The 20,903-nt window shown below is 46.3% G+C and overlaps 1 protein-coding gene across 1 annotated transcript in view; it reads right to left on the bottom strand.

Annotated features, from left to right (window-relative positions):
- smpd3 (sphingomyelin phosphodiesterase 3) overlaps positions 1-18,351 on the bottom strand; it is a 34,260-nt gene extending 15,909 nt beyond the window's left edge. The window contains exons 1-4 of the mRNA XM_084017081.1: positions 18,230-18,351; positions 7,485-8,157; positions 6,412-6,663; positions 3,746-4,886 (exon numbers count right to left, since the gene is read on the bottom strand). Of these exons, the coding sequence (XP_083873207.1) occupies positions 3,746-4,886; positions 6,412-6,663; positions 7,485-7,786 (1,695 nt within the window). The 5' untranslated portion in view covers positions 7,787-8,157; positions 18,230-18,351. The remainder of the gene's footprint in view (positions 1-3,745; positions 4,887-6,411; positions 6,664-7,484; positions 8,158-18,229) is intronic.
- Between the last annotated feature and the right edge of the window lie 2,552 nt (positions 18,352-20,903).

Below are 20,903 nucleotides of genomic sequence, written 5' to 3'. Positions count from 1 at the left end.
CCCGCCAGCACAGCATGGCGACCTGGACTGACCTCAAATAGAAGTAGGTGCTGAAACAGGGATATAAGCCAGCTGGCAAGCTGCATTGACAGGCAGCAGTGGATCTGCTACTACAGGGATTTATGGACACAAACTAACTAACTACTAATGAACAAACCCAGTATCTCTACTAAAGAACATCTCAACTAAATAACAGCCCAGTATTTCTACTAAAGAACAACCCAGTATCTCAACTAAAGAACAACCCAGTATCTCGACTAAAGAACAACCTAGTATCTCCACTAAATAACAACCCAGTATCTCTACTAAAGAACAACCCAGTATCTCCACTAAAGAACAAACCCTGTATCTCTTCTAGAGAACAACCCAGTATCTCTACACTAAAGAACAACCCAGTATCTCTACTAAAGAACAACCCAGTATCTCTACTAAAGAACAACCTAGTATCTCCACTAAATAACAGCTCAGTATTTCTACTTAAGAACAACCCAGTATCTCAACTAAAGAACAACCCAGTATCTCCACTAAAGAACAAACCCTGTATCTCTTCTAGAGAACGACCCAGTATCTCTACACTAAAGAAGAACCCAGTATCTCTACTAAAGAACAACCCTGTATCTCTTCTAGAGAACAACCCAGTATCTCAACTAAAGAACAACCTAGTATCTCTACTAAAGAACAACCCAGTATCTCTAATAAAGAACAACCCAGTATCTCTACTAAAACACAACCTTGTATCTCTACTAAAGAATAACCCACTATCTCTAATAAAGAACAACCCAGTATCTCTACTAAATACCAACCCAGTATCTCTACTAAAGAACAACCCAGTATCTCTACTAAAACACAACCTTGTATCTCTACTAAAGAATAACCCACTATCTCTAATAAAGAACAACCCAGTATCTCTACTAAAGAACAACCCAGTATCTCTACTAAAGAACAACCCAGTATCTCTACTAAAGAACAACCAAGTATCTCTACTAAAGAACAACCCAGTGTCTCTACTAAAGAACAACCTAGTATCTCACCTTGAGAACAACCTTGTATCTCTACTAAAGAATAACCCACTATCTCTACTAAAGAACAACCCAGTATCTCTACTAAAGAACAACCCAGTGTCTCTACTAAAGAACAACCTAGTATCTCTACTAAAGAACAAACCCTGTATCTCTTCTAGAGAACAACCCAGTATCTCTACACTAAAGAACAACCCAGTATCTCTACTAAAGAACAACCCAGTATCTCTACTAAAGAACAACCTAGTATCTCCACTAAATAACAGCTCAGTATTTCTACTTAAGAACAACCCAGTATCTCAACTAAAGAACAACCCAGTATCTCCACTAAAGAACAAACCCTGTATCTCTTCTAGAGAACGACCCAGTATCTCTACACTAAAGAAGAACCCAGTATCTCTACTAAAGAACAACCCTGTATCTCTTCTAGAGAACAACCCAGTATCTCAACTAAAGAACAACCTAGTATCTCTACTAAAGAACAACCCAGTATCTCTAATAAAGAACAACCCAGTATCTCTACTAAAACACAACCTTGTATCTCTACTAAAGAATAACCCACTATCTCTAATAAAGAACAACCCAGTATCTACTAAATACCAACCCAGTATCTCTACTAAAGAACAACCCAGTATCTCTACTAAAACACAACCTTGTATCTCTACTAAAGAATAACCCACTATCTCTAATAAAGAACAACCCAGTATCTCTACTAAAGAACAACCCAGTATCTCTACTAAAGAACAACCCAGTATCTCTACTAAAGAACAACCAAGTATCTCTACTAAAGAACAACCCAGTGTCTCTACTAAAGAACAACCTAGTATCTCACCTTGAGAACAACCTTGTATCTCTACTAAAGAATAACCCACTATCTCTACTAAAGAACAACCCAGTATCTCTACTAAAGAACAACCCAGTGTCTCTACTAAAGAACAACCTAGTATCTCTACTAAAGAACAACCCAGTATCTCTAATAATGAACAACCCAGTATCTCTACTAAAGAACAACCCAGTATCTCTACTAAAAACCAACCTTTTATCTCTACTAAAGAATAACCCACGATCTCTACTAAAGAACAACCCAGTATCTCTACTAAAGAACAACCCAGTATCTCTACTAAAGAACAACCCAGTATCTCTACTAAATAACAACCCAGTATCTCTAATAAAGAACAACCCAGTATCTCTACTAAAGAACAACCCAGTATCTCTACTAAATAACAACCCAGTATCTCTAATAAAGAACAACCCAGTATCTCTACTAAAGAACAACCCAGTATCTCTAATAAAGAACAACCCAGTATCTCTACTAAATAACAACCCAGTATCTCTAATAAAGAACAACCCAGTATCTCTACTAAAGAACAACCCAGTATCTCTACTAAAGACAACCCAGTATCTCTACTAAAGAACAACCCAGTATCTCTACTAAAGAACAACTTAGTATATCTAATAAAGAACAACCCAGTATCTCTACTAAAGAACAACCCAGTATCTCTACTAAAGAACAACTTAGTATATCTAATAAAGAACAACCCAGTATCTCTACTAAAGAACAACCCAGTATCTCTACTAAAAAACAACCTTGTATCTCTACTAAAGAATAACCCACGATCTCTACTAAAGAACAACCCAGTATCTCTACTAAAGAACAACCCAGTATCTCTAATAAAGAACAACCCAGTATCTCTACTAAAGAACAACCCAGTATCTCTACTAAAGAACAATCCAGTATCCCTACTAAAGAACAACTTAGTATCTCTACTAAAGAACAACCCAGTATCTCTACTAATAACAGCCCAGTATCTCTACTAAAGAACAACCCAGTATCTCTACTAAAGAACAACCAAGTATCTCTACTTAAGAACAACCCAGAATCTCTACTAAAGAACAACCCAGTATCTCTACTAAAGAATAACCTAGTATCTCTACTAAAGAACAACCCAGTATCTCTACTAAAGAACAACCCAGTATCTCTACTAAAAAACAACCTTGTATCTCTACTAAAGAATAACCCACGATCTCTACTAAAGAACAACCCAGTATCTCTACTAAAGAACAACCCAGTATCTCTAATAAAGAACAACCCAGTATCTCTACTAAAGAACAACCCAGTATCTCTACTAAAGAACAATCCAGTATCCCTACTAAAGAACAACTTAGTATCTCTACTAAAGAACAACCCAGTATCTCTACTAATAACAGCCCAGTATCTCTACTAAAGAACAACCCAGTATCTCTACTAAAGAACAACCCAGTATCTCTACTAAAGAACAACCAAGTATCTCTACTTAAGAACAACCCAGAATCTCTACTAAAGAACAACCCAGTATCTCTACTAAAGAATAACCTAGTATCTCTACTAAAGAACAACCCAGTATCTCTACTAAAGAATAACCTAGTATCTCTACTAAAGAACAACCCAGTGTCTCACCTTAAGAACAACCTTGTATCTCTACTAAAGAATAACCCACTATCTCTACTAAAGAACAACTGGTTCTTGGCCAGTGCAGGGACAGGGCTGTACAGGACAGAACCAGGTCACTGCCGGCCTCCAGCTGTTATGCTAAGCTACGATGGCTAACTTTCAACGCAAATATGAGTTTGGCATCAATATTCTCATCCAACTCGTGGTAAGAAAGAAAAAAAGTGATATCTTGAAATGTCAAATATTCCTTTAATTCTGTTTAAGAAGAAGAGGAGATAGAAGCAGAATTTCTGACCTTGGCAAACAGCGCCCCCTTGGCTGCAAGCGCGTCCTCGCCGCGCCCGTTGGGGTAGCACTCGAAGCGCGCGTCCAGCACCGGGTAGCGGCTGGCTAGCATCAGCCCGCTGTTCAGGAACTTGAACCGTGAGCAGCAGCCTTTCCAGCCGTAGCGGCCAACATCACTCAGCACGTAGGGGAAGTAGCGGTGCAGCTGCTGCCGCAGTCTGGTGGTCGATCCGTGGTCAAACACTTCCTGTAGGGCCAGGAAATCTAAGTTAGCGGGGAAAAAGGCAGAGATCTCGTGGTCGAACGTCTCATCTCCGTGGCGGCGTTTTCGTCCCGGGCGCTTAAAGACGGATGTGCGAGGGATGTGGGAGAGCGTGTTGTTGGACAATATGCCAACGCCACCGTCGCCGCCGTGGTAACGAGTCAGTGATTCCCTGGAGGCAGTCATGCTGCCCGTGTCTCCGCCCGCCTGCTCCCCAGGCCGATGGTTCCCTGTCTCGGCTTCCTCCTCCTGTGGGTCCGGCTCTGGGGCGCTGATGCTGATCTGCACCCCTGAGGTGTGAAGTGGGCAGTCTGAGGAGGGCTTAGTCTGGTTCCCTTCCCAGTGGACAGGACAATCCTGATGGCCACTCTGAGCCCGAGGGGTATGCAGGGGGAAGTCGGGAGCCTCACTAGAGGTGTGAACGGGACAGTCTGAGCCGCCGTTGGACCCTGCAGTGTGGAGGGGACAGTCTGAGCTGCCATTGGTCCCTGCAGCGTGGAAGGGACAGTCTGAGCTGCCATTGGTCCCTGCAGCGTGGAGGGGACAGTCTGAGCTGCCATTGGTCCCTGCAGCGTGGAGGGGACAGTCTGAGCTGCCATTGGTCCCTGCAGCGTGGAGGGGACAGTCTGAGCTGCCATTGGTCCCTGCAGCGTGGAGGGGACAGTCTGCTGTCGTGTCCCCTCCATCCTGGTGAAGGGGGCATCCAGAGGAACTCTGGTCTCCTGGGTGAACGGGGCAGTTGGCTGCACCTGGGGGGTGATTTGGGCACTCGGTGAGGGCTTCGGTTTCCGTGTCGGCTGGTCCGTTGGTGGTCTGTGTTTGTTCTGGACGCTGGTCCAGAGAGGACGTACGGCGGAAACCTGTGGCAAGGCTGCTGAAGGACGCAGCGCTGATGGACAGAAAAGGAAGAAATAAAAAAGTATTCGTTAGGGTTAGGGTTAGTTTGATATCTTTGACCGAGTCTATTGCTGAACCTGGATTCATTGGATCTACCACAGCTGGAGGAACCAGAATAAAGTATTAATCTGTGATTTAATGTCAATAACCAGATGAAAAGGATGCTGAAATAACTCCATCATGATGGTGATCAGTAAAAAGTGAGAAGTCATGCTTTGTTAGGTCTGTCTGCAAGGTCATCTAGACAGAAATATGGCAGAGACAAATATAATATAAATTTAATTTAATAGCGCCTTTCAGGTCACTCAAGGACACTTTACAAAACAGACTGGGTTAAAATCATACAATTAGTTAAACACAAGTAGATAAAAAACACAAAAATCAACACAATAAAATAGGCAGTGACGGTAAAGGCAGGGAGTTAGAGGGAGTAGGCAGTCCGGAACAGGTGAGTTTTGTATCTTGTTTTGAAGATGGGGAGAGAGTCACAGTTTACGGAGGTCGGGTGGGAGGGTGTTCCAGAGCTGAGGAGCAGAGCGGCTGAAGGCCCTACCCCCCATAGTGCTGAGGCGGGCAGGAGGCACAGAGAGGTGGGTGGAGGAGGAGGATCTGAGGGAACAGGTGGGGATGATGACGTGCAGGAGGTCAGAGAGGTAGGGAGGGGCGAGGTTGTGAATGGCCATGAATGTGTACAGGAGGAGTTTGTAATTGATACGAAATTTTACAGGAAGCCAGACCTTTTTGTTTGGACCACAGACAGTCTCTGGTTCCACATAGTCTGGTCTCTGGACTAATGTGAGCTACTATCAAGACCTCTGGGGGACCACAGACAGTCTCTGGTTCCTCCACATAGTCTGGTCTGGTCTCTGGACTAATGTGGGCTACTATCTAGACCTCTGCAGGACCACAGACAGTCTCAGGTTCCTCCACATAGTCTGGTCTGGTCTCTGGAATAATGTGAGCTACTATCTAGACCTCTGGGGGACCACAGACAGTCTCTGGTTTCTCAAGTCTGGTCTCTGGACTAATTCGAGCTACTATCAAGACCTCTGGGGGACCGCAGACAGTCTCAGGTTCCTCCACATAGTCTGGTCTGGTCTCTGGAATAATGTGAGCTACTATCTAGACCTCTGGGGGACCACAGACAGTCTCTGGTTTCTCCAGTCTGGTCTCTGGACTAATGTGAGCTACTATCAAGACCTCTGGGGGACCACAGACAGTCTCTGGTTCCTCCACATAGTCTGGTCTGGTCTCTGGACTAATGTGAGCTACTATCTAGACCTCTGGGGGACCACATACCCAGGAGACAACATTTGTTTTCTCCATTTAGGATTCAGGAGGACGATCTCAGTGCTGAGAGGGTTTAGAGTCTATGAGAATATTTGAATGAAGCGGATACCAGATTTGGCCTCATTCCTACCGCTCCAGTGACTTTGTGGAGTTTGAACGCCACGTGAACAATCCGCCTCCCGGTCGGTGTGAACGGAGCATTAGACATCAGCAGCAGCTATCCTCACCTGATGGATGTGTTTGTCGGGGAGTCGATGTAGATCTTGATCTGAGGCCGACTGGCCCCGTTGCGGATCCTCTTGCCCACCTCCCGGGCCCTCCTGTGGGTGTCTGACAGGTTGTTGAACCGGGCCAGGGAGTCGGGCAGCAGACATACGTTGGCACTGCAGAAACAGAAGCTTCTGCCCTGTGACCTCATCTCCCCGACGGTGAGCCCTCCTGGGCCGCCCTGGCCCTGCTCTGCCTGGTGCTTGTCTGGTCTGCACAAGGTCAACAACACAATACAAGTCAAACAGATCACCTCCCATCATGTCTGACTGGTTGAGGGTTAAATCAGAGAAGCAACACTGCTTTCATGTTTGTAAGTATGAAAGTGAAACTAGCAGCTAATTGGCTTAGCATGACGCCTGGAGGTGAGAAAGGTAACTGCTACCTGGTTCTAGCGATGCACCTGGTGAGGTTTCTCCCCCAATTACATGTATGCATGTGGCCACATGACCTGAATGACAGAAACTTTACAGACATATGAGCTGTTCTAGTCCTGATCCTGTTCTAGTCCTGCTCCATGTGGAATGTCCTGAGCTAACTGTCCCTGTGACACTATAATTAAAAGCAAACTGAACACAGCCTGCTCTCTTTGCTCTCTTTGACTCTGACTGGACCATGAAGGACTGGGTCTGGGAGGGATCTGCTCCCCCACAGCAGACAGCTAAATGCAGAGTCGTGGTTCTGGCCGGCAGCCACTCGGCTGTGTGTTTGGACCGGAGAACGACAGCTGGAGGCCAAACCGACGAGCAGAGGAACAACCGGCACTGCTGGTCAATGGAGACCGGCTCTGCAGCTGAGGGGCTTGGTTGTCCGAAACCAGATCCCTCAGCTGCACCTCTTCTAGAAAGTCTGACAACAGACAGTCTAGGAGAGGTGGATGTCGTCACGGTGACATCTCCCATTGTTTAGTGGACTACTGTTTCCTCAGCTTTGGATCCTGCTCAGAATGACTTAAAGGCCACGTGGTCTAAATCCCGAGAGAAGGTCTGATACTCAGACTTGTTACCAAAACCGAATGGAGGTCAGCACTCACCTGTGGTAGGTGAACAGGTAGGGCTGGCGGACGGCCTGCAGCGGTGCCCAGACCATGAAGCCCAGCAGGGCGAAGGGCAGCGAGGCGAGGAGGAGGAGCAGATAGAGGGGCACGGAGATCAGGACACACAGGGTGAGGAAGGAGCAGGGGTCCTGGGAGCGCCGGCGCTTCTCCAGAGAGGTGGCCACGCAGGAGGCCAGGAGCTGGTCCAGGAGCCAGTAGCAGGGGAACACCAGGCTCCATGACAGGCCGTCCAGGAAGTGCAGACAGGCACTGGAGTAGGGGGAGGTGTGGAGGACCATCGTCTTCCTCACTGTAACTTTCTCCTCAGCCACATACACTCGTCAAACGAGGAACAGAATCAATAAAAGCACTGGGACTCAGACGTAGACCGGACTCAGACGTAGACCCTCCCCCCTCCTCACAGGAAGCTCCTCTACATGGTTCGGGGTCAGTTCTATCGTGACAAATGAGCTGGTCCAAGTATCACGACCCGTCCCTCAACAATCACACCTCCAACAAGGGGCGTCTAGAGTCAAGGTGGTCTGGCGGTGGGGGGTTTCCATGATGGGGGCTGGTGTGATGACGGATCTATGACTGCAGGGACTCCAACGACCTCGGAAGGCAGCGGCCATGAAACATCAGCATCTCCTCAGGACCTGCAGGAAGTCAGCTGATCGATAAAAGAACAGGGGTGGGAGACAAGAGACAGATGATTTGTGACTGACTCTAAGCCTGCTGGGAGAATAATGCAACATGGAAATGTCTTCACGTAACATGTCAAATGGAAAAACATCCAAATAAAGATCATCTTTTTTAGATTCGACAACTCAACACGACATTTTCACTTCTGAAGATGACGTTGACTTGTTTCTATGACGACCGTAATAAAAATGGCCCAGGGAAATGAGGTGAGCTAACACGTTAGCCTAGCTAATGTTTGAGTCCTGCTGACTTCAGCACTTTATTAGCCGACTTGTAAAAGTTAGTCTGCGACAGAGTTCTTTCTCCATGTTTTAATAATGAAGGTTGTGTAGAAGTTCAGATAATAACTGGAAGGATGACGATCAATACGATGCTAATCAATACGATGCTAACCACAACCGTTTAAAAGACTAAACCAACCCAACACACCAGGGGGCGACTCCTCTCTGGTTGTATAGAAGTCTATGAGAAAATGGTCCTACTTCTCTCTGCTGGCCACCAGGGGGCGACTCCTCTCTGGTTGTATAGAAGTCTATGAGAAAATGGTCCTACTTCTCTCTGCTGGCCACCAGGGGGCGACTCCTCTCTGGTTGTATAGAAGTCTATGAGAAAATTGTCCTACTTCTCTCTGCTGGCCACCAGGGGGCGACTCCTCTCTGGTTGTATAGAAAATGTTCCTACTTCTCTCTCGATTTATTGTCTCAGTAAACATGGTTAACATGAGTTTATGGTCTCAGAGTCGCTTCCCAGCAGCCATGTTGACACATGTTACAGCGATCATGACACCGGCAGGCCGTCTCACCTGAATTGAACTAATGGTATTGATTACACCTGTGTTGCTGCTGTGCATCTGAGGATGTCACCATGACAACGTGCACAGTCTATACATTTGTACAAACTACTGATTAGTGCACCTTTACGGGTGGAGAGAAGGCAGATATAGATTTGGTGTCCATGTATGACTAATTGATGACGCTTGATTGGTTCCAGTCTCCCTCACAATCAGACATGTAGTTGACCTTTAAGCAGAACTTCTGATTGAGACGCTGAGAATCCTTTTACTTCCTTAAGTGTTTTTTAAAATGGTTCATGTTGTGATGGCTGAGTGGATCCTGTTTTACATCACAGAAGGTGAGAGCAGCAGCAGCGTCCGGTATGGATGATGAGTGGTGGTTTAATCACGGAGCAGTGTGGGAGTTCGTCGCCCCGTAAGCGTAAAAAAAACGACACTTCAGAATGACTTTCCCCTCATTTCTGTACATGATGACAGACGGGAAACACTTTCATGTCTTCTTCTATGCAACGGCGTTTCCGCGGAGACAACACTTCCCCATCTCTCATCAGGGCCGATAGAGACGACTCATTGGTCAGCAATCAACAGCAGGAAGTGATCCATCACCACGTTTGATGTGCTGCATACAATTTCCTCCTCAGTCCCTATCCCTCTAACCCTAACCCAGAATAAAGTATGTATCTGTGATTTCATATCAATAACCAGATGAAAAGGATGCTGAAATAACTCCATCATGATGATGATCAGTAAAAAGTGCTGAGTCGTGCTTTGTTAGGTCTGTCTGTAAGACCACAAGATAACTACTGTTAAAACGCTGGTTTTCTGAATGGAGTCTGGTTGATGGGTGCTAGGCTACGCTCACACACACAGTTTAATTTCCTGCAGCTTCTGCATGGAAAGCAGTTTATTCACCAAGTGTACCCCGCACACACACACACACACACACACACACACACACGCCCATGCTATGAGCGGTGATGTCGCTCTGTTCTCAGCATGCTCCAGGGAGTTGTTGTCATGGCGACCTGGTCACATGCACTTAGTAACTGTAGAGAGTCCGTCTGTCAGCGAACTCCCACATACACACTGTTTTTCTATAGAATGCGTTTAGTACACGTTCTCAACGCTGCAGATTATAATGAGGTCACATGTTCTCCTCGTGATAGTCATTTTATAATCAATTACAAACCACTACAACAACCACCACTACAACAACCACCACAACCACTACAACAATTACAACCACAACAACAACCACTACAACAACCACAACAATGACTACAACCACAACAACTACAACAAAAACCATAACAACTACAACAACCACACCAACCACAACCATAACAACCACTACAATAACCACAACGACTACAACAACCACAATGACTACAACCACAACAACAACCACAACAAAACCATAACAACTACTACAACAACCACTACAACAACAACCACAGCAACTACAAAAACAACCATAACAACCACGACTACAACAACAACCACTACAACAACCACAACAACTACAATAACAACCACAACAACCACGACTACAACAACAACAACTACAACCACAACGACGACTACAACCACAACAACAACCACGACAACAACCACTACAACAACCACTATAGCAAAGACTACAACAACATAACAACAACAACCACAAGAACAACAACCATAACAACCACTACAACAACCACAACAACAACTTCAACCACAGGTGATATGTACAGATGTTATTGCTGTTGTTGTTTATCCTGTAAACATCCCGCTTGTCCACCTCTGATTGGTGCAGTGGAACCACAACCCGATGGATGAACCTTTTATATCCGCTGATGATGTTCTCTACAGGCCAGATCTCAGCCCAACCTACACCAGGGTTTAGGTTCCCGTAAAGGGGACCGCCGCTCATCTTCTCAGGGAGAGATGCGGATCTAAGGATTCACCCCTGCAGCCTTTTCCCGAAATAAAAAAAATGGAGATCAAACTTGTTCATATGTAAAATGTAAAGACTGTCTATAACAAGTGAACAAAGTCTTGGATTCTTGCAACCAGTGAAGGAAGTGACCATATTTGGAGTGTGGTGGATGACTGGGTGGTCTGTGGTCTCATATCATCAGGTTCTAGAACAGAACAGACAGAACTACAGAAGACATCCTCGTCCTCCGCCTGCTCAGCTGCTCGTGTTCATCAGATCCACCCGTCGCTCCTCCACAGTCCAAATATGGTAATTTCCTCCTCTGGTGGCAAGAATCCAAGTAAGTTTTTGTGATAATAAATAATCACTTATCATCCCACCTCTCCTCATCTCTGTCCTACTGACCTCTGACCTTAGTCCCCTGACACACACACATACACACACACACACACACACACACAGACAGGCTGCAGACAGACAGTATAGATTATGCAGCATCGATTCGCTCTACATTTCTAGCAGCTGGTGACTTGGTTGTGTTTGGCTTCCTGCCCCGACCGCCCGGACCCCCGGGCTGCTGGGCCGGGGGAACCCTCCCGTCATGTGACCTAAATGAGGTAGCAAGGTCAGAGACGTGTTTACAGTCCGAGGAAAACCTGGCAGGCCGACTCTGCTGTTAGAAACCATGGTGGGAAAACACACAGACTTTAAACCAGAAAAAAAGCATAAAAATAGAGCGCTTCTTAATTCAATATAGACCCTCCCCCCTCCCTCGCCGCATAGAGGTCTGGACCCCCCTACAGATATCCATACACTCTTACAGAGAGCTGGACCCCCCCTACAGGGGTCTGGATCCCCCTACAGAGATCCATACACTCCTACAGTGGTCTGGACCCCCCTGCAGAGATACACTCCTACAGAGGTCTGGACCCCCTAAAGAGAGCTGGATCCCCCCTACAGGGGTCTGGACCCCACTACAGAGATCCATACACTCCTACAGAGGTCTGGACCCTCCTACAGAGAGCCCCCAACCCCCCCCCCCTACAGGGGTCTCGACCCCCCAGACTTCCCGCTCAGAGGACTGGTGATGGAGGGAGATGGAAAGTGTTGATAGAGACGACAACATCATCACTTCCTGTAGATACCAGAATTAATGACTGGCTGGCGCCGCCACCGGTGACGTGGATGTTGCCATGGAAACGGCCCAAAGTTCAGGCCATGACAAACCAGGTAAGCGTTTGGTGAGAGAGTCTGGAGAGGAGAGGATTATTATTAATGTCATTATTAGTATGATTATTAATCCTGAATACAAGATAAGCAGTAGATGAGGGATGAAATAATAATAAAAATAATAATAATAATAATATTTCTGAGGGTTTCAGGGCAAAACATGTTGGATTATGATGATGAGAGCAATGAGAATTAATATGATTTTTTTAATAATGTGCTCCTGGACCTCCTCACCCTGCTCACCTCCCTCCCTCCTTCAATCACCCTCCTCCCTCCCTCCCCTCACCATCCTCACCTCCCTCCCCTCAACCTCCTCACCTCCCTCCCTCCTTCACTCACCCTCCTCCCTCCCTCCCCTCACCATCCTCACCTCCCTCCCCTCACCCTCCTCACCTCCCTCCTCCCCTCAACCTCCTCAACTCCCTCCCTCCCTCTTCACCTCGTTCACTCCTCTTACCCTCCTCAACCCTTCCCTCCTTACCCTCCTCACCTACTTCCCTCCCCACACCCTCCTCACCTCCCTCCTCTTACCCCCCCCACCCCCCCCATTGCCGTTTCCTCCCCCTGTTATCAGTGTGCGGCCGGCTTGCTGTGAGTGTCTCTAGCTGGACTATGTGGACCACATCTGAAACACACGACTCCGCCCACAGCACCTCTCCCCGAGGAGATTAGGGCCTTTGGGATCCAGATCAGAGGGACCTCAAGACAGAGTGGCAACACAACCACAGCAGGATCCTTGTAGACCCAGGATCCTTGTAGACTCAGGATCCTTGTAGACCCACAACCAATGAGCATCCGCCATGGAGAAGTGAAGTAACTCTAACCATTCTGATCTGGTCTCTGTCTCTTGGTCCAGAGACCAGACCAGAACCAGAAACTGTCTGTGGTCCCCCAGAGGTCTAGATAGTAGCTCACATTAGTCCAGAGACCAAACCAGACTATGTGGAGGAACCAGAGACTGTCTGTGGTCCCCCAGAGGTCTAGATAGTAGCTCACATTAGTCCAGAGACCAGACCAGACTATGTGGAGGAACCAGAGACTGTCTGTGGTCCCCCAGAGGTCTAGATAGTAGCTCACATTAGTCCAGAGACCAGACCAGAGTATGTGGAGGAACCAGAGACTGTCTGTGGTCCCCCAGAGGTCTAGATAGTAGCTCACATGAGTCCAGAGACCAGACCAGACTATGTGGAGGAACCAGAGACTGTCTGTGGTCCAAACAACAAGGTCTCTGCTGTATTTATGTCTAGATGACCTTATATGGAGTGTTGATGGAGCAGCTACAATGTTAGCGTAGCCTAGCACCATCAACCAGACTCCATTCAGAAAACCAGCGTTTTAACAGTAGTTATCTTGTGGTCTTGCAGACTGACCTAACAAAGCATGAATCAGCACTTTTTACTGATCATCATCATGATGGAGTTATTTCAGCATCCTTTTCATCTGGTTATTGATATTAAATCACAGATCAATACTTTATTCTGGTTCCTCCAGCTGTGGTGAACCAGCCCATGTGGGTCTTGCTGGATCCAGTGAATCCAACTTGGTGAAATCTACCAAACCGAAAGATGGACAAATAAACGGAGCGACTAGATGACTGACACACTAAACACAGTTTCCAAATATAAACCTCAGACTGGAGGATTAAGTCAACCAAAACCAAATCCTGCTGACGGCGTTCTCCGAGCGGAGGTAACGACCAGCGGTGGAAACATAATCTCTCCATGTTCACACAGTCGCTTCACACTGACCTGCCAACAGCAGCCCCCCGCACACACACACACACACACACACACACACACACACACACACACACACACACACACACACACACACACACACACACACACACACACACACACAGCTGTCCACCCTAAATGTAGCCTCAGTGAGATGCACATATTCCAACAGAATGAGTGTAATCCAGAGTAAATATCGCTCAGCCAATCTCATTCAGTTGGATTACAAAGTTCCCGTTCTAAATCCTGCAGAAAGGAATGATGCTTTAATCTAATCTTGGAGCGTTCAGTTAACATTAACAAAAATAAAGTAGTCACTTAAAAACAGCCAGTGAGTAAAGATTGTTCAGGATGAGATGCAATGAAATATACAGGAAATGAACAAAACCAGGTCCAGGTTAAAGAAGACTATGGTGGGCTCACACACTAGGAGGCGTGTCCTCAAGCTCATTTACATATTCATCAGAAAACACAGATCAACCAACAAAAGACGAATACATAAGAAGACCAGGAACCAAGACCAGACAGTCAGGGAGGGAAAGCTCAGGGAGGGAACTCTTTAATAAGATGAATCCCAGGGTCAGGGAGGGGACCCTCCCTAAACCAGACCCTGAACCAGACCCTGAACCAGCATGTAGGCTGCCTGATAGGCAGCATATGTCGGTACATATATTTGATTACAGCCTGGAGCTCCTTTACTGTAATTAGACCCTTAAAGACCAGACCATGTATCAACCTCCACTTACCCCCTCCTCCTCCCTCGCCTCCTCCCTCTCCTCCTCCACCCTCTACTTCTCCCTCTCATCCTCCACCCTCCTCCTCCCTCACTCCCCTTCACTCTTTAATTCCTACTCAGCCTAGATGCTCTTCATCCTTCATCCTGCCTTCATGTGGGCGCTTTACATCTCCCTCTCCTCCTCCTCCTCCTCCTCCTCCTCTTCTTCTTCCTCCCCCTCCCTCTCCTCCTCCTCCTCCTCTTCTTCCTCCCCCTCCCTCTCCTCCTCCTCCTCCCCCTCCATCTGTCTCTCTCCGCCCTTCATGCTGCCACATGAACCTGCCAGCGTGGCAGCATGTTTTCTATCATCCAGAGAGAGAGAGAGAGAAAGAGAGAGAGAGAGAGAGAGAAGGGGGGGAGGGTGAGAGAGAGAGAGAATGGAGCAGAGAGAGAGAGGAGGGAGAGAGAGAGGAGAGATGGAGAGAGAGAGGAAAGAGAGAGAGAGAGAGAGAGAGAGGAGGGAGGGGAGAGAGAGAGGAGGGAGGGGAGAGAGAGAGAGAGAGAGAGAGAGGAGGGAGGGGAGAGAGAGAGAGAGGAAAGAGAGAGAGAGAGAGGGGTAGAGAGAGCAGTAGACTAAAGCTACATACACATAAATGTATGTATATCTGTATATATATTATATATGTACATACTGTATATACATATATAATATATATATATTATATTATATATGTACATGACCTTATAAGAGCGTCTGAAAGCAAATTTCTTCTTCAATGATCTTCAGCAGAGACTCATGTCTTCCTGCTGTTAGCTACTGCTAACGGCTAACTGCTAACGGCTAACTGCTAACGGCTAACTGCTAACGGTTAACTGGCATCAATCATTAACAGGGTTGCTATTAAACATTACAGTCTAGTCTGGGTGAGACTATATACACTAGTGAGACCTGTATGAGACTAAATACACTAGTGAGACCTGTATGAGACTATATACACTAGTGAGACCTGTATGAGACTAAATACACTAGTGAGACCTGTATGAGACTATATACACTAGTGAGACCTGTATGAGACTATATACACTAGTGAGACCTGTATGAGACTATATACACTAGTGAGAACTGTATGAGACTATATACACTAGTGAGACCTGTATGAGACTATATACACTAGTGAGACCTGAATGAGACTATATACACTAGTGAGACCTGTATGAGACTATATACACTACTGAGACCTGTATGAGACTATATACACTAGTGAGACCTGTATGAGACTATATACACTAGTGAGACCTGTATGAGACTATATACACTAGTGAGACCTGTATGAGACTATATACACTAGTGAGACCTGAATGAGACTATATACACTAGTGAGACCTGTATGAGACTATATACACTACTGAGACCTGTATGAGACTATATACACTAGTGAGACCTGTATGAGACTATATACACTAGTGAGACCTGTATGAGACTATATACACTAGTGAGACCTGTATGAGACTATATACACTAGTGAGACCTGTATGAGACTATATACACTACTGAGACCTGTATGAGACTATATACACTAGTGAGACCTGTATGAGACTATATACACTAGTGAGACCTGTATGAGACTATATACACTAGTGAGACCTGAATGAGACTAAATACACTAGTGAGACCTGTATGAGACTATATACACTAGTGAGACCTGTATGAGACTATATACACTAGTGAGACCTGAATGAGACTAGGCCAGGTAAAAGCCCTGTTGATGAAAACCATCCATCATCTTCATCGTCTCTATAGTGACCTCTGACGGACAGGTACTGGACTCAGGGAGGAAAACCACCACAGACAGCATCAGGACTGTTGAACGGAACCAGAACTAGAGTGTCCTTCCCATCCAGGACTGGTGAGGACTAACAAGTATGACTCTCCTTCTGCAGGCAGAGAAACCAGATCCTGGACTATCAGGTGTCACTGGACTCCAGGACCCCCCAACCTGTCTGCTGGAACCCCAGGGGCCCGTTCCAAACCGAAGGTGCTGATTGGTTCCAACCAGCCTGGCGGATAAAGACACGTCATGACTTCAAGGCTCTAGAGCCAGGATCCGTCGAAACAGGAAGGAGGCGAAAGAGGAGAGAAGAAAACAGGGAAGAGGAGAGAGAGGAGGGAAGGAGTGGAAGAAACAGGATTGAGGAGGAGAGGAGGAGAAAGAGGAGAGAAGGAAACAGGGAAGAGGAGAGAGAGGAGGGAAGGAGTGGAAGAAACAGGATTGAGGAGGAGAGGAGGAGAAAGAGGAGAGAAGGAAACAGGGAAGAGGAGAGAGAGGAGGGAAGGAGTGGAAGAAACAGGATTGAGGAGGAGAGGAGGAGAAAGAGGAGAGAAGGAAACAGGGAAGAGGAGAAAGAGGAGAGAAGGAGAGGAGGAAACAGGATTGAGGAGGAGAGGAGGAGAAAGAGGAGAGAAGGAAACAGGGAAGAGGAGAGAGAGGAGGAAAGGAGTGGAAGAAACAGGATTGAGGAGGAGAGGAGGAGAAAGAGGAGAGAAGGAAACAGGAAGGAAGAAAAAGCGAAGAGGAGGAAACAGGATAGAGTAGGAGAAAGAGGAGAAAAGAAAACAGGAAGGAAGAGAAAGTGAAGAGGAGGAAACAGGATAGAGGAGGAGTAAGAGGAGAAAAGAAAACAGGAAGGAAGAGAAGCGGAGAGGAGGAAACGGGATAGAGGAGGAGAAAGAGGAGAGGAGGCCACACCTAAATGTACTGTGAATGAAAAAAGCAACACCTCCCAACAGATCCTCCTCTACTGACTCCTCCTACATGATCCACTCAGAAACCACCAGCACCAACTGACCGGTCCCGGTCCTGGTCCCTGTCCCAGTGTGACTCCTGATTGAAACCAGTAAAACATCCAGACCAGTGAGCCTGCAAACTGGTCCAGTGTGTTACCATTCAATGTGGTGCCTTCAGGTGCACCGCGTTTGTCTGTGTGTGTGCGTGTGTGTGTGTGTGTGTGTGCGTGTGTGTGTGTGTGTGTATGTGTGTGTCTGCGTGTGTGTGTGTGCGTGTGCGTGCGTGTGTGTGTGTGCGTGTGTGTGCGTGTGCGTGCGTGTGCGTGTGTGTGTGTGCGTGCGTGTGCGTGCGTGTGTGTGCGTGTGTGTGCGTGCGTGTGCGTGTGCGTGTGTGTGCGTGTGCGTATGTGAAAGAGAAAGACATAGAGTATTTACATACAAAGAGAGAGAGATACAGAGAGTGAGAGACATATACATAGAGGGAGAGGGAGAGGGAGAGAGAGACATACCTAGAGAGGGAGAGAGAGAGAGAGAGAGAGAGAGAGAGAGAGAGAGAGAGAGAGAGAGAGAGAGAGAGAGAGAGAGAGCATCTCCGACCATCACATGCAAATATGAGTCAAATATTTCTTCAGATTCAGGCGCGGCTGGAAGACACATTTACCACAGACAGGTCCGACATGTCTCCGTGGACACATTTACCACAGACAGGTCCGACATGTCTCCGTGGACACATTTACCACAGACAGGTCCGACATGTCTCCGTATTTATGAGACAAGCAGGACTGAGACTCGACGATCCCGGTCTTTCAGACCGCCGCTTCCGACCCTCGAGGCGGGGGAATGAGAGCGAAGAGGCCACTTACTTGCTGCGGTGTCTCCGCGGTGAAGGGCGCAGCCGCCGCCGGAGTTCTGCCGCTGCAGAGCGCTGATGGACGGGGAGAGCAGCGACGCCGAGCCGCTGGTGTCTGCGGAGAGACTGGAGAGACCGACGGAGACACAGGACGGTTGTCTCTTCAGCACCGCACCGCTTTGAACAGCTCCCACTGACGTCACTCCCTCACTACGAGGCCACGCCCACTGCCTCGTAGTGAGGGAGAGAGAGAGGGAGAGGGAGACATAGAGGGAAGGAGAGAGAGAAAGAAATAGGACACACACACACACACACACACACACACACACACACACATACACACACACACACACACACTGTATGTATATATAAGATAAGATGTATTTTTATGGAGACAGATAACTCTCAACCAGCCTTCTGATTTAATTAATGTTTGTTGTATTATTTTTGTTCATATATTAAATTGTTTCCTGGACCCCAAAACATTAATTATTCTGTAAACAGGTTTCAGGGTCCATGGGGTCTGGATCTGATTCCAGCTGATAAAGTTGTGTAGTAGTCGTGGTGACGTAGTCGTGGTGACGTAGTCGTAGTGACGTTGTCATGGTTAATGTAGTCGTGGTGACGTAGTCATGGTTAACATAGTCATGGTTAACGTAGTCGTGGTGACGTAGTCGTGGTGACGTAGTCATGGTTAACGTAGTCATGGTTAACGTAGTCGTGGTGACGTAGTCGTGGTGACATAGTCATGGTTAACGTAGTCATGGTTATTGTCATGGTGACGTAGTCATGGTTAACGTAGTCATGGTTAACATAGTCATGGTGATGTTTTCATGGTTAACATAGTCATGGTGGTGTAGTCATGGTGACGTAGTCATGGTTAACATAGTCATGGTGATGTTTTCATGGTTAACATAGTCATGGTGGTGTAGTCATGGTGACGTAGTCATGGTTAACATAGTCATGGTGATGTTTTCATGGTTAACATAGTCATGGTGGTGTAGTCATGGTGACGTAGTCATGGTTAACATAGTCATGGTGGTGTAGTCATGGTGATGTTTTCATGGTTAACATAGTCATGTTTAACATAGTCATGGTGATGTTTTCATGGTTAACATAGTCATGGTGGTGTAGTCATGGTGACGTAGTCATGGTTAACATAGTCATGGTAATGTTTTCATGGTTAACATAGTCATGGTGGTGTAGTCATGGTGACGTAGTCATGGTTAACATAGTCATGGTGATGTTTTCATGGTTAACATAGTCATGGTGGTGTAGTCATGGTGACGTAGTCATGGTTAACATAGTCATGGTGGTGTAGTCATGGTGATGTTTTCATGGTTAACATAGTCATGTTTAACATAGTCATGGTGGTGTAGTCATGGTGACGTAGTCATGGTGACGTAGTCATGGTTAACATAGTCATGGTGACGTAGTCATGATTAACGTAGTCATGGTTAACATAGTCATGGTGATGTTTTCATGGTTAACATAGTCATGGTGGTGTAGTCATGGTGACGTAGTCATGGTTAACATAGTCATGGTAATGTTTTCATGGTTAACATAGTCATGGTGGTGTAGTCATGGTGACGTAGTCATGGTTAACATAGTCATGGTGATGTTTTCATGGTTAACATAGTCATGGTGGTGTAGTCATGGTGACGTAGTCATGGTTAACATAGTCATGGTGGTGTAGTCATGGTGATGTTTTCATGGTTAACATAGTCATGGTTAACATAGTCATGGTGATGTTTTCATGGTTAACATAGTCATGGTGGTGTAGTCATGGTGACGTAGTCATGGTGACGTAGTCATGGTTAACATAGTCATGGTGACGTAGTCATGGTTAACATAGTCATGGTAATGTTTTCATGGTTAACATAGTCATGGTGGTGTAGTCATGGTGACGTAGTCATGGTGACGTAGTCATGGTTAACATAGTCATGGTGATGTTTTCATGGTTAACATAGTCATGGTGGTGTAGTCATGGTGACGTAGTCATGGTGACGTAGTCATGGTTAACATAGTCATGGTGATGTTTTCATGGTTAACATAGTCATGGTGGTGTAGTCATGGTGACGTAGTCATGGTTAACATAGTCATGGTGACGTAGTCATGGTTAACATAGTCATGGTAATGTTTTCATGGTTAACATAGTCATGGTGGTGTAGTCATGGTGACGTAGTCATGGTTAACATAGTCATGGTGATGTTTTCATGGTTAACATAGTCATGGTGATGTTTTCATGGTTAACATAGTCATGGTTAACATAGTCATGGTGATGTTTTCATGGTTAACATAGTCATGGTGGTGTAGTCATGGTGACGTAGTCATGGTGACGTAGTCATGGTTAACATAGTCATGGTGACGTAGTCATGGTTAACATAGTCATGGTAATGTTTTCATGGTTAACATAGTCATGGTGGTGTAGTCATGGTGACGTAGTCATGGTGACGTAGTCATGGTTAACATAGTCATGGTGATGTTTTCATGGTTAACATAGTCATGGTGGTGTAGTCATGGTGACGTAGTCATGGTGACGTAGTCATGGTTAACATAGTCATGGTGGTGTAGTCATGGTGATGTTTTCATGGTTAACATAGTCATATGTCTATGGTCTATGGTACTGGATCAGATCTATGGTACTGGATCAGATCTATGATACTGGATCAGGTCTATGGTACTGG

The sequence above is a fragment of the Eutrigla gurnardus genome, assembly GCF_963514095.1.
Source record: "Eutrigla gurnardus genome assembly, chromosome: 9".
Taxonomy (NCBI): Eukaryota; Metazoa; Chordata; class Actinopteri; order Perciformes; family Triglidae; genus Eutrigla; species Eutrigla gurnardus.
Note: the sequence above shows the minus strand (reverse complement) of the source record. Positions and strands in the feature narration are given on the sequence as shown.